The 18580-nt window shown below is 38.2% G+C and overlaps 1 protein-coding gene and 1 non-coding gene across 6 annotated transcripts in view; both read right to left on the reverse strand.

Annotated features, from left to right (window-relative positions):
• FOCAD (focadhesin) overlaps positions 1 to 18580 on the reverse strand; it is a 313712-nt gene that overhangs the window by 207352 nt on the left and 87780 nt on the right. For all 5 annotated transcript variants that reach the window (XM_019934890.3, XM_019934889.3, XM_019934891.3 and 2 more), the window contains exons 9-10: positions 13114 to 13201; positions 9602 to 9804 (exon numbers count right to left, since the gene is read on the reverse strand). In XM_019934890.3, the coding sequence (XP_019790449.1) occupies positions 9602 to 9804; positions 13114 to 13201 (291 nt within the window). The remainder of the gene's footprint in view (positions 1 to 9601; positions 9805 to 13113; positions 13202 to 18580) is intronic.
• LOC117312847 (small nucleolar RNA SNORA30/SNORA37 family) lies at positions 1754 to 1882 on the reverse strand. The gene has a single exon (XR_004527253.1). It is a non-coding gene; the product is annotated as a small nucleolar RNA SNORA30/SNORA37 family (small nucleolar RNA).

Below are 18580 nucleotides of genomic sequence, written 5' to 3' on the forward strand. Positions count from 1 at the left end.
AAGTCAAGTGGTGCAGTCAGAGTCAGAGACTGGATAGAACTCTGCCAATGTGAGCTGTGTGTCCGAATGGCCCAGGAGAAGCCACAGACATTAATGAGGAATTAGATATTGCCTGCTCAAAAACTAATTCAATTCATTTAGAGTTCAATGAGACAAATTAGAAATTTCTAGATTATAACTATCCTGTTATTGGAGACTGACTTACATGGATAAGAATAACAGTTGAAAGGATGAGAAGTAAAAGTTAAGCCTTATAAAACTTTTTAATAACAACTTTATTGAGATATAATTCACGTCATAAAATCCAGACTTTTAAAGTTTATAACTCAGTGAATTTTAGTAATTCATAGAATTGTGTAACCATCATCACCAGTTAACTTTAGAACATTTTTCGTTACCTCAAAAGGAAACCCCGTGCCCATTAACGTCCCTCTTTATTCCTTCTGACCCACAGGCCCAGGCAACCATTAATCTACTTTCTGTTTCTATTCTGACCATTTCATATAGTAGGAGCCACACAATATGTGGTTTTTTGTGACTGGCTTCTTTTACTTAGCATATTCTCAAGGTTCATACATGTTGTGTCTGATAACAATACTTCATTTCTTTTCATTATCAAATAATATTCCACTGTATGGATATACCATATTTTGTTTATCCACTCATCAGTTAATGGACACTGGGGTTGTTTCCACTTTTTGGCTATTATAAATAATGTTGCTAGGAATATTGCTGTAAAAGTTTTTCTGAGAACACAGGTGTTTAGTTATTTCAAGTATATGCTTAAGAATGAAGATAACCTTTATTTGAAAGTAACTGCCAGGATAAAAACATACAGGGAAGCTCTATCTTTACTGATAGGAAAAGATTTCACACAGAAAAACAAAAGATACATATAGTGTGCCTGAAATGCTACTAATTAATTTTTTAAAGGAAAGCACAGAGACCGTATATTTGTATTTGCATATATATGTGTGTGTATACATACACACACACACAAAGAAAAGTATTTAGACAAATACAGAAGAAATTAATAGCTACTAATCTTCATTTTCTATCTTAAGAGTGTGGAAACTGGACAAACAGAATCACAGGTGAGAAAGAGACTTCTCATTGTATACCATTTATAATTCTTACCATTTTAATGTATTACTATTTTAAAAATTATAAATTTTTAAAATTAAATGATACCTAATTTATTATAACCCTGTCTAAGAATTTTTTTCCCAAGAAGATGGAATTCATTAAAGACGAGAGTCAATTTCTTTAGCCTAATGACAAATAGCATTGGACTTGAGATTTAAAAGACCAGGACTTTAGCGCAGCCGTGCCAGCTATCAGCTGTTACGCAAACTCTCTGAGCCTTACTTTCCTCATTTGTAATATGGAACTAATGCCTACCTTCCTGCCAAAATTATTGAAGTTGATAATGAGATAGTATCCACAAAGCACTAGCACAGTGCCTAAAGTTGCAGAGGAAAGAAAAATATTATCCTTGTCATCTTTAGGAGAGAAAAATAAAATTGCTGGATATGAGTATAAGAGAAAATAATTGGAAATCACCATGAACCATAACTCGAGTCAAAAGCAGCAACATTACAGAGTAAACATAGTGAAACAGAAAAGTAATCCTACTTTGCTTAAAGTATTAGTCCAGGTTTAGGCTCTGTTTTTTGTTTGCTTGTTTTCCTAAGGTAGAACAATGAGGAGAGGAGAAAGGCACAATGTTAAATAAGAGATCACAGAACCGCCTCTCTGTCCCATTGAGTGACAGCTGCCACTGGCACAGTCCCAGGGCAAAGGTGCCACCAAGGGTTTTCTCTCAGCACCAGCTACCAAATCCTAGCCCCACCGCCTGGGGGAGGACCTGTGAAAGTGCTGGTAGGCCCTGTGTTTTAGAGGAGAAAGTAGGTGTTTAAAAATAAAAGAGAGGCTCATGTCAGGTGAACTATATCTCAATAAAAAAATAAGAGAGAAGAAAACACAGAAAAATAACATTTAACTGAATATTAAATGGTTGCAAATCATCTTCAGACGTGAAATAGTTGCAAACCTTTACTTTTTAAAAAACTAATATGAAAAGACAACCCTCGGGGGCTTCCCTGGTGGCGCAGTGGTTGAGAGTCCGCCTGCCGATGCAGGGGACGCGGGTTCGTGCCCTGGTCCGGGAAGATCCCACATGCCGCAGAGCGGCTAGTCCCGTGAGCCATGGCCGCTGAGCCTGCGCATCTGGAGCCTGTGCTCCACAACGGGAGAGGCCACAACAGTGAGAGGCCCGCGTACCGAAAAAAAAAAAAAAAAAGACAACCCTCAGAATGGGAGAAAATATTTGCAAATGAAGCAACTGACAAAGGATTAATCTCCAAAATTTACAAGCAGCTCATGCAGCTCAATATCAAAAAACAAACAACCCAATCCAAAATTGGGCAGAAGACCTAAATAGACATTTCTCCAAAGAAGATATACAGATTGCCAACAGACACATGAAAGAATGCTCAACATCATTAATCATTAGAGAAATGCAAGTCAAAACTACAATGAGATTTCATCTCACACCAGTCAGAATGGCCATCATCAAAAAATCTACAAACAATAAATGCTGGAGAGGATGTGGAGAACAGGGAACCCTCTTGCACTGTTGGTGGGAATGTAAATTGATACAGCCACTATGGAACAGTAAGGACATTCCCTAAAAAACTAGAAATAGAACTACCATACGACCCAGCAACCCCACTACTGGGCATACACCCTGAGAAAACCATAATTCAAAAAGAGTCGTGTACAAAAATGTTCATTGCAGCTTTATTTACAATAGCCAGGATATGGAAGCAAGCTAAGTGTCCATCATCGGATGAATGGATAAAGATGTGGCACATATATACAATGGAATATTACTCAGCCATAAAAAGGAACGAAACTGAGGTATTTGTAGTGAGGTGGATGGACCTAGAGTCTTTCATACAGAGTGAAGTAAGTCAGAAAGAGAAAAACAAATACCGTATGCTAACACATATATATGGAATCTACAAAAAAAGGTCATGAAGAACCTAAGGGCAAGATGGGAATACAGATGCAGACCTACTAGAGAATGGACTTGAGGAAACGGGGTGGGGAAGGGTAAGCTGGGACAAAGTGAGAGAGTTGCATGGACATATATACACTACTAAACATAAAATAGCTAGTGGAAAGCAGCCGCATAGCACAGGGAGATCAGCTCGGTGCTTTGTGACCACCTAGAGGGGTGCGATAGGGAGGGTGGGAGGGAGGGAGATGCAAGAGGGAAGAGATATGGGGACATATGTATAACTGATTCACTTTATTATAAAGCAGAAACTAACACATCATTGTAAAGCAATTATACTCCAATAAATGTTTTAAAAAAACTAATAAAAATTTTCAGGTACACTAAATATTAACAATAAGACATCTGGTAGTACTTCTTTGTCTAAAGAGGACTGACAAAGAAATCGTGAATGCAGGTGAACAATATAGATTTTCATTAACTTAAAAGAACAACAGTTATCTATAATGTTGACTAAAACAGGCTTAACAAAAATGGGGCCAGGATTTGATCTGGAGAGGGAGTGTGGAAACAAACCTAGAGATACTTAAAAGTAGGACCAGTTTTGCTAGAAGGAATTTATCACTCACCAGACCAGAAGCAGAAGACTGGAAAAGATAAAGCCTTAAAGAGTCCTTCAACTCTACACCTCTATGAAGAATCTAGTCAAGAGTTGAGAGGCTTGGTAGTGGTTAATTATCACCAAAAGACAATGAACACCATCCCCGGTATCCATGTTATTAAGAAGACAATGATAACCATTTTGACTGGTGTGAGGTGGTATTTCATTGGAGAGGCTGTGGAGAGAAGGGGACCCTCCCCTACACTGTTGGTGGGAAGGTAAATTGGTGCAGCCACTATGGAGAGCAGTATGGAGGTTCCTTAAAAAACTAAAAATAGGGCTTCCCTGGTGGCACAGTGGTTGAGAGTCCACCTGCCGATGCAGGGGACACGGGTTCGTGCCCCGGTCCAGGAAGATCCCACGTGCTGCGGAGCAGCTGGGCCCGTGAGCCATGGCCACTGAGCCTGTGCGTCCGGAGTCTGTGCTCCGCAACGGGAGAGGCCACAACAGTGAGAGGCCCGCGTACCACAAAAAAAAAAAAAAAAAAACTAAAAATAGCGCTACCATATGACACTTCAATTCAATCCCACTCCTGGGCACATATCCAGAGAAAAACATGGTCCGAAGGGATACATGCAACCCAATGTTCATTGCACCACTGCTTACAGTAGCCAAGACATGGATGCAACCTAAATGTCCATCGACAGAGAAATGGATTAAGATGTGACACATATATACAGTGGAATATTACTCAGCCATTATAAAGAATGAAATAATGCCATTTGCAGCAACATGGACAGATCTAGAGATTGTCAAACTGAGTGAAGTAATTCAGGCAGAGAAAGAGAAATATCGTATGATATTGCTTATGTGTGGAATCTAAAACGAAATGATACAAATGAACTTATACAAAACAGAAACAGACTCACAGATTTAGAGAACGAATTTATGGTTACTAGCAGGGAAAGGTGAAGGGAAGGGATAGTTAGGGAGTTTGGGATTGACATGTACACCTGCTATATTTAAAATGGATAACCAACAAGGACCTACTGTATAGCACAAGAAACTCTGCTCGATATTATGTAATAACCTAAATGGGAAAAGAATTTGAAAAAAGAATAGATATATGTATATGTATAACTGAATCACTTTGCTGTACACCTGAAACTATCACAACATTGTTAATCGACTATACTCCAATATAAAATAAAAAGTTAAAAAAAAGACAACGATAGAAGCCCAAGATCTAATTCCTTTTAACTTCCAACCAAAAGCTTTTACGAAACCAGTTTACTTCAACTTACTATTGATTTACCGTTTCCCTGTAAATCTGAAATGCTGTTATTAACTCCAAGTTCAGCACAAAGATGATAAATCACTGTTCAGCTAAAAAAAAACTCAAAAAAACGAAGTGGAGGCAATAGAGTATAGGCAAATCTAAACTCTATTTGTCAAACAGACAAAATCTGAATCTCAATCCTACCATCCACTACCTGTTCAATCAGGGGAAGTTAATTAACCTCCCTAATTTCAATTTCTTCACTTGTAAAATGAGTATTATAAGATTATCATCAAGGAAATGCAAATCAAAACCACAACAAAATAGCACTTCACACCCACTAGCATGGTTATAATAAAAAAGACAGGCAATAACAAGTGTTGGCAAGGATGCAGAGAAACTGGCACCTTCATACACTGCTAGTGGTAATGTAAAACGGTGCAGTTGCTTTGGAAAAGTCTGGCAGCTCCTCAAATGATCAAACATGGAGTTACCATATGGCCTAGCAATTCCACTCCTAGGTATCTACCCAAGAAAAATGAAAACCTATGTCCACACAAAAACTTGTATAGGAGTGTTCATAACAGCATTATTCACAATAGCCAAAAGATTAAAATAACCCAAATGTTCAACGGATGAATGAAAAAATAAAATTGGTATCTCCATACAATGGAATATTATTTGGGAGTAGTTTCTTTTTGGAGTAATAAAAGGGTTCTAAAATTGATTGTGTTGTTGTGTACACAACTCTGCAAATATACTAAAAGCCATTGAGTTGTGTACTTTAAATGAGTAAAGCGTATGTACGAGAATTTTATCTCAATAAATCTATTTTTAAAAATAACCAGGGCTTCCCTGGTGGCGCAGTGGTTGAGAGTCCGCCTGCCGATGCGGGGTGCGCGGGTTCGTGCCCCGGTCTGGGAAGATCCCAAGTGCCGCGGAGCGGCTGGGCCTGTGAGCCATGGCCGCTGAGCCTGCGCGTCCGGAGCCTGTGCTCCACAACGGGAGAGGCCACAGCAGTGAGAGGCCCGCGTACCGAAAAAAAATTAAAAATAAAAAAAATAACCAGCCTCCCACTGCATGACCCTTGGCAAGTTACCTATCTTCTCTACGCCTCAGTTAACTCTTGGATAAAATTAGACCATTAATATTAGCTACCTCAAAGAGTTTGAGATAAAATCAAATGACTTAATATATGGCAAAGCACTTAAAATGGAGCCTGAACGTAAGACATGCTTAATAAACAGCACCATGAAGCAGGGGCTTTGTTGCCCATCTGGCCAAGGGCGGAGAGCTTCAACCATTAGTCCAAGGCCACACAGCTGGAAATGGCAAAACAAAACTATTTCAAAGTTACTGTGAGAAATGAGTTGACCCATATAACTTCTTACACAGAGCATGTGCTCAATAAATGTTAACTTTAGCTACAAATAGGACAACAATCTATTACAAATTTTGATTTTTTTAAGAGACAAATATTCAAAATGCTTTCTGCTTATTATATACTACTTCAAAGCAACTGTGAATGAAACCTACTAGGCACTGCTTTATTCCAAGGTAATAAAGTTCACAGTACTTTATTTAAGTTTGAATAAAGTACATTATCAAAAAGTACCAGTGAATAAATGTATGACAAATCCTAGCTCAGTCACACTGTCTCTAAATCTTTCTGTTGACTAAAACATTTCTCCAGAGCTGAATCTTGCCCTACTATATAATTGCAGGAATTTAGCTTTTAAGTCTCTTTCCCACTTTATTTCACCCAACCATGGCTCCCAAGAGCACGCAAGAGACCCCAGCGGTTGGCTTCCTGTGTCCCAGCTCTGGCCTATGGCACTCCCAGCACACTTCACCAGCTAGCAGGCCATAACTGCAATCTTTCCAACAAGCTGTGATATCAGCCTTGAGCGGGGAGATCCATTTAGTTCCATCCTTGCGTACTCTCCCTCAGCCCTAGAAGTAGTAACTGTTCCCTACATTGGTTATTGAGATATTCCTTAGAGCCTCATTTACAGCTTTCAATAATTAAACACCTTTTACTAGTTAACCATTTTTCGTATTAAGTTTTTCTTTGTTCAAATTATCAGTGTGGTTTCTCTCTCCTAACTAGACCCTGACTCATACACTGGCGCTTTCTCCACCCTCCCCCCAACAATCTTTGGGGTAGGGGGCAGCAAGATTTTAAGGACTTTAGAGTTTACAACCAGTGTTTGATATTTTCACCTAGGAGAACACAAATAGGTGGTTTTAAATATCACATTTAACAGCTACAAAGGGATCCTGTTTTTCATACACCATAAATAAATAAATAAATAAAAGCTTATTAGATTATGTTAATCTTTTATTTGAAAGAGATGAATGGCTGGCTTGATATCTTTTTTAATTCTTAGAAATTGGGACAAGTTAAAATATGTTTTATTTCTTGGTTATCAACATTTCAGAAATGGATAGGTAATAGAGAACTACATGGTACAGTATATTTACCCTTTGTTTCATTTATCAGAAGAATTGTACTTCTGAAGAAACGCTTTATTTCTAAACCAAACACTCTTAAGTCGGAGTCACCAATTCAAAAATAAATAATAAAAATATAAACAACAAAACTCTGTGATTTCAAACAAAGTCTTTCTGTAATAAATCAAGACAGTAAAATGATCTTTTGTATTCGTATCAGAAGCACACATTCCTCCTTGAACAGAAATTTCTTGAATGTCTACTATGCGGCCAACAATAGGTCAAGTGTGGAGGATGCAAAGACAAATAAGCTAGGGTGTTACCTATTTCTTTAAGTATGTGGAAAATAGAGTATTCAGTTTAACAACTGCTATTTTTAATTTTCCCATCTATAATCAGCTGAAAAAGATAATGCAGAAACACCTAGGGTGGAAAAAATACCAAAAGTTCAACAATTGTTGCCATTTAAATATTAACATGCTTAGAGAATAAAGGCAAAGTGTGAAAAGGGCCAAGATTCCTTCCCTCAGTGAGCTCACAGCATAGTCGAATGTACAAATATGTACCCCCTAAATTAAGACACAACACAACTGAGTAATGCTAAAAGTACTTGGATGCAAAGGAAAGAGAGTAATGAATTCTGACCCAGGGAGGCTGAGAACACTTGGCTGGGTCTTGAAGAATGAGTAGATCAGGCAAAGGAGATAAAAGATCATCCTGTGCAAAAGCAAAGATTCAGGAAGAGACTCGGAGGGTTTGGGGCAAGTTAAATTTACAGGTATGTTTGGAATCTAGAGTCTGGACGGGTGCAGAAGAAAAGCCAACAGTAAACTGTGGCTTAAATTATTTTAAAGGGTGATCATATATCCACTCAAAGGCTCAAGAAAGCAGCACACTAGCATCAGGAGGCATTTACCCCCTAATAGCATTCCTTCCTCCTCCCTCTTCACCAGCTGCTGAAGAGAAAAATCCAGCTATTAGTGCTGATGAATAAGATTCACTCACACCTGAACAAGTAGTAAGCTGAGTACTTACACATTCGATTTAGGGTGATCCTCAGTACATATCACTCATGATTTAAAGGAACAGAACTCTCAGAAATAGTGCCCTGTCCCTACCCCCATTCAGAATCCAAGTATTGTTCTCCATGGGCAAACCAAGAGGGAAGGTAAAAGGCTATTAGAAATTTTTGGCCACAGTGCGTAGTCCTGTCAGAGCAGATGCAAGAACTTCCTTCTCTTAATGCAAATCAATTACCTATTTCAAGTTTTAAAGTTTTAGTCAAACAATTAGGATTGAGGAAACTGTAGCATACATTCAATTTGCCTGTAGGCTACTTTCTGCTGTATGATCAAACAAGGAACAGGACCAGCAATCCCTAACAATGGCTGGATTTTTGCTGCCAGAACATTTAATCATACATTATTAGAGGAATCTCTGCTTTTGCAGACAGAACTGAGGCACTAGCTTGCATTTATGTAATGCCTCTCTCTCTGGCGACTTAAGATGCTTCACCAGTTTTATCTTCTTTAATCCTCATTCAATCCCCATAAAAGTCATAGCTGGGAATAATACTACATTTTACCGGAGGCAAAACTCAAGTACCAAAAAAGAAAAAGTCTGACGAATATAGGCCTAGAACCCAGCCACTAACCAGACACTGACAATACTTCTACATTATTCTAACAGGAACCGTGAGACTGACAAAGCAGAGTGGGGTAAGAGGCCCTCAGGCAGGGATAGGAATGGAGTGTGACAGCAGAGTAGGGTCACATACAGGAGGCATCAAAAGCCTCTTAGTTCTTACAGATCCCAGAACTTCCAGGCAACTGAGATTCCCCACCATGGATTGTGGCAGGTCTAGCAATAAGCCGCACTAACTGACAGTGATGACAAAAAAGGGCTCCATGCTCAGAAATGTTGGAGAAGCACTAGGTTAAATAGAACTAGCTCCTTTTCTGCAGGATTCCTCAGGACCTTTAACTACTAATGTACACTGGCAACTCAACAAGCAACAAAGATTACACAGCATTTCCAAAACTTATTTCACAGCCGGACTACCGCCCCCTCACAGTCCAGAAGAATATACTAACATCTACACCAGTGCCTGACAGAACGGTAAAGTTCAATGACAGAATTTAAACCCAGACAGATACATCATTAGGAGGTGAGATTATCGGCAGTGACTTAAACCCCACATTACCAATTAACCTTTATGTAAGAGAAACAAGGACGAACTCATTACCTTTTGGTGGTCGTCTCTGTAGCACTCCTGCTGTACCATTTCTAAAAGGTTTAGAGCCAACTGCTGCCTAGAGGGTCCTTCTTCGTCTGGGGATATACAGTCTTTCAAGGCAGTAGAAGATAATATCTGCAGAACTGGCATCACTAGCAGCAAGGAGGACTTTGGGATTTTCTGACCCTCAGCAGAAGACAGAAGCTTCAGAGCTAGTTATCAAAACAACAATTTACAGTTTTAAAATTAATACTACAGTCAGGGCTTCCCTGGTGGCGCAGTGGTTGAGAGTCCGCCTGCCAATGCAGGGGACACCGGTTCGTGCTCCGGTCCGGGAGAATCCCAAATGCCGCGGAGCGTTTGGGCCCGTGAGCCATGGCGGCTGAGCCTGCGCATCAGGAGCCTGTGCTCCGCAACGGGAGAGGCCACAACAGTGAGAGGCCGGCGTACCGCAAAAAAAAAAAAAAAAATTAATACTACAGTCAAATAAAATGCTATTTTGTTTAAGAGTAATATGCAAAAAGTTTTCTTGCCCCTTTACAACTGGGTCAGACACATAACTAAGATGATAAACCTTATCCTTTTAGAAATAAAAAGAATGAAACAATTAACTCTTAGCTAAAATAAGCTGTTAATGTATATAATTGAAAACTTGATGATACTTTTAGAGATAATGCATATCATATGTCAAAAAGTCAAATCAGCTCTTTTTTAGGTCAATGTGAATTCCTTTAAAATTCAACTTTTGCCTTTATGTCCTGTCAGATCCTCTGCCCTCCACAGAACCAAGAGACCACAGAGCTCCTGATCTATGGATAACAAGATCAACATGTGTGCTTCTCTTACAAACCCAGCTGAGAATTGTATCAAGAGATGCAGAAGTAAACAAGGTGAAGCAGGGCTGTCCTTCAGCTGTAACTGCTAAGAAGCAAATCAGCAAAGTCTCAAAGTCCATAACCAGCCTAACAATCCAACGCATTTTTATAGTATTGTTTTTAACATGGAAACTCAACTTACACATCAGAAATATACACACATGTACAATCACTTACTTACATGTATAGTCTCCCCTAGACTACAAGCAGAATGAATTAAAGAATAAATATACTTTCTTTTCAGTTACTGAATGAACGCTGATTTACTGAAAGATGTTATTTGTAGGCTACAGAGCAAGATTATTAAAGTAATCAACTAACTTCCCCACTACACTAAAAAAATTCAAATTCAAAAAATTTTTTTAAAAATTAAAATTTTTTTGATTTTTATTTTTTGCCGGTGCCATGCAGCATACGGGATCTTAGTTCCCTGACCAAGGGTGGAAACCGCACTCCCTGCAGTAGAAGCATGAAGTCTTAACCACTGGACCACCAGGGAAGTCCAATATTATATTTTAAATCACTTGGAAGTCAAACCTGAACATGGCATGAAATACAAACCCCTGCTGCTCTGACACAACTAATTTACATTTTTTGCCTAAATGTTAGTCTTAATCCATAATTGTCAGTTATTATGAAAATCCATTATCTTTAACAAAACATGAAATTCATATAATACAAACATTTCTATATTCTTTACTATGGATCTTCCAGGCATTTTTATAAATTGCTATTTACAATCAAGGCCAGTGTTAATAATTAAGAAGCATAACATTGTATCAGTGCTGTGCATTTTTAAAATTTGAAATAACAAATATTCTCTTGGCTATTGTATTTCTTTGAACACTCTTTCCCAATCTACTAAACAATAGTTTTTCATTACTTTTCAACATGACATACTGGCTCAATAGTTTTCAATATGGTTTATTCAATCTATCTAAAGTAACTTCAAATCAGAGACACTGGTTTACAAAAGAAAAAGTCTTCTATCCAACAAATAATAAAAGTATTGGAGTGTTTGAACCTGTATCAGCCTATCATACATGAGCCACAATAAAGGACTATAGCTTCAGAATTAGGAATGTGGTTTCTCTGTGGCTTTGAATTTTTTTTTTTTTTTTTTTTGGTCAAAAAACAAAATCCATTTAAATGAAATATCCAGAAGAGACATATTTAGAGACAGAAAGCACATTAGTGTTTTGGGGGGCTGAGGGTGGGAATGAGGATTAACTGTAAATGGGCACAAGAAATTTGGAGGAGGGGGGTTGATGCAAATGTTCTAAAACTAGACTGTGGTGCTGGTTGCACAACTCTAAATTTACTTTAAAAAGCACGTTATTGTACACTTAAAAATGGTGAACTATGGGCTTCCCTGGTGGCGCAGTGGTTGCGAGTCCGTCTGCCGATGCAGGGGACACGGGTTCGTGCCCCGGTCCGGGAGGATCCCACATGCCGCGGAGCGGCTGGGCCCGTGAGCCATGGCCGCTGAGCCTGCGCGTCCGGAGCCTGTGCTCCGCAATGGGAGAAGCCACCACAGTGGGGCCCACGTACCGCAAAAATAATAATAACAAAACTATGGCTGTCAGAAGTAACTGGACTGGAAAATTATACCTATAGGAGAATGTCATGCGTACTGCTGTAAGGGAAAAAAAGGCAAAAGCAGTTCAGAAAGGGCCTAGGGAGGAGGGTACAAAGAGCATAGGGCCAATAAGCAAAAGCAGGGTAGGAATCAAAGCCCTTAAAACAGCCAAGGGTCCCCTCCATGTGCTAAAGCCATTTCCAAGACAGACTGTACATGAAAGAGCAATTTACCCTCAAAATCATGATGAATTAAAATGCCCAGAAGAATGAGCTACACAATCGGTATCTACCTCAAGCACCTTTTAAAAATGAAAGTGGCAGTGTTTCAATATATCATGGCATCATAACATATACATCATAATTTAGACAAGATCCTACATTACTACATGGATTATGGTGGCCCAACTAAAGCAAGGCAACATTAATGTAAAAGCCGCATTTGAAAAGCGTGACTTGTTTGCCAATCTGCCAGACCTGGCACCTTGATTCTTTACCACATTATTCGTAAACAGAACATCTTTTGCCTCCCTTCAGCCCCATTCCTCACTTTTCTTTAAGTCAATACTGGAGAGTCAGAAGAATGTTATCTTTCATTTGTTCTAGGCAGGTTAATAGAATAATCATATATTAAGTCTCGTTCAATGTGGCACCAGTTTTGAATAGTACATGTATATAGAGTTTTAAAAACAAACGCAAATGCTAAACACTTATTTTCCTTCAAGGGTTTTATGCTATTGATTCTGTTTGCTATACAAGTGTGAATAAGCTGGCATGCCCTTCAAAATATTTACCAATGTCACTGCTATATGATTTAGATCATAATCTCCTAACGAACAGCTGAGATACTTGGTAAATTATGGTATATGGAACCTTGCACAAAACACCTTTTTGGATAAGAAAAAGAAAGTTCTATTTGATAATGACTAAACAGAAAAATTCCAGAATGGACACTCAAAGTACACAGGACTTTTTTTCTACAGCACAGCAAGAAATGTAGTTCAAGTGACTCCTGCCAATACTTGTGTTATACTTACGTTTTACTCTTGTGAGTGTATTTTTATTTACCTAGACTTAAGATTGGCTTCTGCTGACTTGCCGGAGACTGTAGTAGTAGTAAAGCTATTCCAATTATGACTGGTTCAACAGGAAAATCCTAAAAAAAAGTAAAGAGTTGAAGAAGTTTCCAGAGCCAAGGCTTTATAACATGTATCCAGGAAGAGTAAATTTAACATGAAATATTATAAACCTATCGTACAAAATTATTTACAGTAAGCCTGCTGTATTAAAGGAAGAACTGTTGAAGGCCACAGCAGTCACATATAAATTCAAAATGTTATATCTGGCAAAAAAGCAATAAACTATAAACCAAATTAATTCAGAGGAAAAACTTGTAGTCTTCAAAACAGTCAATCTTTGCAAACCACTGAACACTATCTGAAATACTTAAGAGTATTTCATTTCTGGAAAGTAGCTCAATTGTCTGCTTACCTAATACAGACATGATTCATCTATACAACTTACATAATAAATTATACTTAACAAATTTTAATAAATCTTGTTATTATAATAAAAGAAACAGTACCAGAGAAGCAGAGATTATTTTTAAATTACAGTAATTTATTAAGTATATTTAAATATAGCAAAGCAATAATGATAGAAACTTAAAGTCATTAATTTTACCAAGTAAAATGAAATGAAAAAGAAAAATGGGATATGTACATTAAGTTCTTATAAATAAAATGCAAGTGGCATAAGATAGTACTCGAAGTTTCTAAATAAAGAAAATTATAATGTATTACGGAACTAAAGAAGAAAGGCCCAGCACACTTTGCTAAAATTATTTCATTCTGAAATTTACAGAAGTGCCTGCAGAGCAGAAATACCTATGAATCATGAGGACAGGCAAAAAATTAAAATTAAAAAAAAACACAAAAATTAAAAAAAGAAAATGTGAGGTAGACTCGTGTTAAACACTAGAGAGAAAACAACTTAGTCTGACACACAGAAGTTACAATTTTGGAAATGCTACCAACTCTGGGACAAATTAATAAATGCATATCTACATCTTAGTTATACCATCTGAAAGTGAAATTAAACTGCAAAATCTTCTAATGTGCTCGTTTATGGACTTTTAACAACTAGCAAAAGAAGAAAATGTATGGATTTTTTTAATGGAATATATTCCAATTTGTGTCTTGGGGCCTATATGTGTTCACTGTTTTGAAATATAGTTGAGAATAATGAAGCAACAGTTATCTATTTGAGGACAACAAATGCATTTTGAAACCAATATATTTCCAGTATACACCATCACACCATTCTTTCCCAGTTTGCTCAACTGCATTTAAATTCTGCATGTTCATTTAAAAAAAAAAAACCAACCAAATAAGCAAAACTCAGCAAGGTCATTTACATTTCAAATTTACTAGCTACCAAGAGGATCAGAGACAAATCAAAGTATTACTTGTACTAACGCTATCATTGGAAAGCCTTTTTCACACAGGCTATCACTGGAAGGGCCACAAAGTAGCTTCTCAGGGTTCTGAAATGCACTAGAAGCATTTTAAAGGAATGCAACTTAAAGGTATGAAGGCATAAATGAAAATGACTTCCTCCAGGAAGAGTGAGACTGGCCTGTTCAGATCAGAGGGTGAAAGGAAAAGAACTAAGGATCAAGACACCAAAAATAAGGAAAAGTAATGGTAAATGATTAAACTAAATGATCTTAAATTGCTTACAATTCTGAGAGGTTACAAGTTTTTTGTGTGATTGACTGATTTTTAATGAACACCTGAGAATGGTATCTTTTAATGAGCCCTTTTAATAAAAGCCTGTGTTGGACATCTCATGTGCTACTTCAAATACTACAGCTATTGCCATAGTGACTCTTGCTTCCTGTCCCAGGCCACTGAGAGATCCAGAAGTACAAGGAAGTTAAAGCCCCATAGGCTTGACAAATTGGCAATAGAAGCCCAGGGACAAATGCTTCCCCCTTTATTCTGGATCCTTCTGGCAGGTTCTGAGACATATTCCATAATACTTCTCAGCATATTCTGTGATATCGAGCAACTGATTGCTTATAGCAGTGGCCAACTTGATAATACTTGCATTGTCTCTCTCATATTTCACTCTTCGTGTCTCTCTCCCACCTGCTTCCTGAGACCACACCTGCAAATGAACTCCTATTGCATAAGCCTTTGCATTTGTGGAAACCCAGGTTCTGCTTTTGCCTTTAGGGAAACTTAAGGTCTACTTCTGGGGGAACCAAGGCTAACTTAGAGCCTATCTGAAGAAGTAAAGAAATGCCTTTATACTGGACCACAGATGTCACAGGAGTCTTAATGACAGCAAGCCCTTGGAGTCCACACTACATCAGAGGTACATCAGAGGTATGTGAAGCAGACACAACAAAGATGGCAGCCCAGCTCACACAATCGCATGTCATGGCTTTTCTACCTACACTGTCCTCTGCTCAGAGTTGACTGATCCAAGCTGGGCCAATCAGATCATTTTTCCTAGGAATCTGACAACGTAAACTGAGATACACAGTGAAGGAAGGTGGGTGGGATTGAATCATCTGATAGCAATGTGTTAGGGAACAGGGGTCCCCAGCCTTACTAAAGCTGGGATGTATAGCGCTCTTTGCTTTGAGAGCTACCTAGTCTCCTTACAATCAGTATCATTTTCTGTTAAGAGTACATATTTTTTGGGACTTCCCTGGTGGCACAGTGGTTAAGAATCCACCTGCCAGTGCAAGGGACACGGGTTCCATCCCTGGTCCAGGAAGATCCCACATGCTGTGGAGCAACTAAGCCTGTGTGCCACAACTACTGAGCCCACGTGCCATGACTACTGAAGCCCGCACTCCTAGAGCCCATGCTCTGCAACAAGAGAAGCCACTGCAATGAGAAGCCCGTGCACTGCAACGAAGTGTAACCCCCGCTCACTGCAACTAGAGAAAACCCACATGCAGCAACAAAGACCTAATGTAGCCAAAAAATAAAAAGTAAATAAATAAATAAATTTATAGAAAAAAATAGTACATATATTTGCTTGAAATGGAAAGCACCTTAAGTTATCCTTTAAATAAGCTAAATATAGTTCAACTAAGACCAAATACACTGAAACTAAAGTAGCCTAAGAAATAGATCCATTTTCAGTGTACAATGAAATAAATCCAATATAAAAGCAGAAAAAGAACAAAGGGGAAAAGAAAAGTTAATGTAATATTTGAATTGAATATCTAGCTGATAAACTCAGTGGTATAGGAATACAGGTATAGCCTCTAAATAAGATTGATTTATTCTACTTCATTTTGTTTCAAATTAAAGGGTATATAGACCTAAAGGATATATGTTTGCAAATTAATTTTCCTAGGCTTTTTTTTAACACCTCAGAAACACTGGGACAGAGTTGGGGGACAGGAAATTTCATAACACAAGTATTTTAACAGTTCTACATATTTTTTACTTACTTCTAAAATTGTTAAAATATTGGGCAGAAGGAAGACACAATATAAATATGACCTTCTCCCACAGATACCATTTCATTGCTCAAAATAAAAGTATTCTGTAATTCTACATTAAAATCAATAATATTTTTGGGACTTCCCTGGTGGTGCAGTGGTTAAGAATCCGCCTGCCAATGCAGGGGGCATGGGTTCAATCCCTGGTCCAGGAAGATCTCACATGCTGCAGAGGAACTAAGCTCATGCGCCACAACTACTGAGCCTGAGCTCTAGAGCCGGCGCACCGCAACTATTGAAGTCCACGTGCCTAGAGCCCATGCTCCCCAGCAAGAGAAGCCACCGCAATGCGAAGGCCTCACACCGCAACGAAGAGCAGCCCCTGCTCACCACAACTAGAGAAAGCCTTCACACAGCGACAAAGACCCAACACAGCCAAAAATAAAAATAAATAATATTTTTAAAGTTGGACTCAAGAGCCAACTTAAAAAGATTCCTACTGGCCAAAAACAGGACAATTTGAATTTTAATGCGGACATTATCTGTAAGAAATTGAATTGCATCAAATATGTTTAAATCTATAAGTTCACAATACTTTTAGAAATTAGTAAGTAAAGGGAAAGAGTCAAGCATTTATCCTAACTTTTCTATATAAACTCTACCACTGGATAACCAAATAGTAGATAGAAACAAATACTTTTTTAATAGAAGTATTCCAGCTAATAAATGAAGAAGAATGGATAGAATTAGAACATCATTTCTTTAACGCCTAATGAATTAATGGAGCTACGCACTGAGCATCAACAGCAACCAACATCATAAAAAGAAGAGCAACATATATTATGTGCTTCTTGATGAAAGAACACACCATTCCCTGTGGTCTTAGAAATGAAAAACAAAACAGAACAAAAACCTGAATCTGATCAAGCCTCTATAGCCAACTACCTATTAACTGGGAAACATGTCCAAGTGAGCCACAAGGTTCAATCAGCAGATTTCAAGATGTACAAAACTCCATAGCTCACATAATTCAGGTTTTTCCATATGTAAACAAACTGCCAGTAAGAAAAGAGGTAGGGAAAGGAATGGAAGGAGACCATCTTTAGTGTAAAAGATACCTAAAAGATAGATCACACATGCACACACCAAAACTGTATTATGATATGAACAGATACACACATAGGCAGTAAAACTATAGAGAAACGTAAAGAAGCCACTACTATAGAAGTCAGGATAGTCAGGGGAGAAAGGAGGTTGTGATTAGGACCGGGCTCCTGGAAAACTTCTGGGGTGGCCAGAAAAGTTCTGTTTCTTGCTCTGTTTGATGCTTACAAGGATGTTTGCCGTACATGCAAAAAAAAAAAAAAAAATTATGAAAATTATTTGAGGGTACTAGTTTAAAATACAGATGCTTGGGCCCCACACAGCCCTGCTAATTCAATACTTCTAGGGGTAGGCCCTAGGCATTTGCTTTTTTTTTTTGAATCAATTTTATTTATTTATTTAGGTTTTGTTGGGTCTTCATTGCTGCGTACGGACTTTCTAGTTGCAGCAAGCAGGGCCTACTCTTCGTTGCAGTGAGCAGACTTCTCATTGCAGTGGTTTCTCTTGTTGCAGAGCACGGGCTCTAGCCGCGCAGGCCTCAGTAGTTATGGTGCACGGGCTTAATTACTCCGCGGCATGTGGGATCTTCCCGGACCAGGACTCAAACCAGTGTTCCCTGCATTGGCAGGAGGATTCTAAACCACTGCGCCACCAGGGAAGTCCTGCATTTTTAATGAAATCTGCCTAGTGATTTTTATGCACTCTAGTCTGAACAATTTGACTGGAATATAAACGTCACAGATCTCATCTGTTTCACCTAACTGCTACAGCAAAGTGTTTGCTGTAAAAAACTGTCTACTACTCACATAAATCTACACAAACACAAAGGAACATTATGGGATTTACCTGTTAAGTACATTACATTTACAGTTAAGACAGGCAATTCCAAGTAATTTAACTAATATTTTCTATATATTATTTATCTATAAATATTATATATCCATATTTTCTATATATTTTTGT

Source organism: Tursiops truncatus, chromosome 6, assembly GCF_011762595.2.
Source record: "Tursiops truncatus isolate mTurTru1 chromosome 6, mTurTru1.mat.Y, whole genome shotgun sequence".
NCBI lineage: Eukaryota > Metazoa > Chordata > Mammalia > Artiodactyla > Delphinidae > Tursiops > Tursiops truncatus.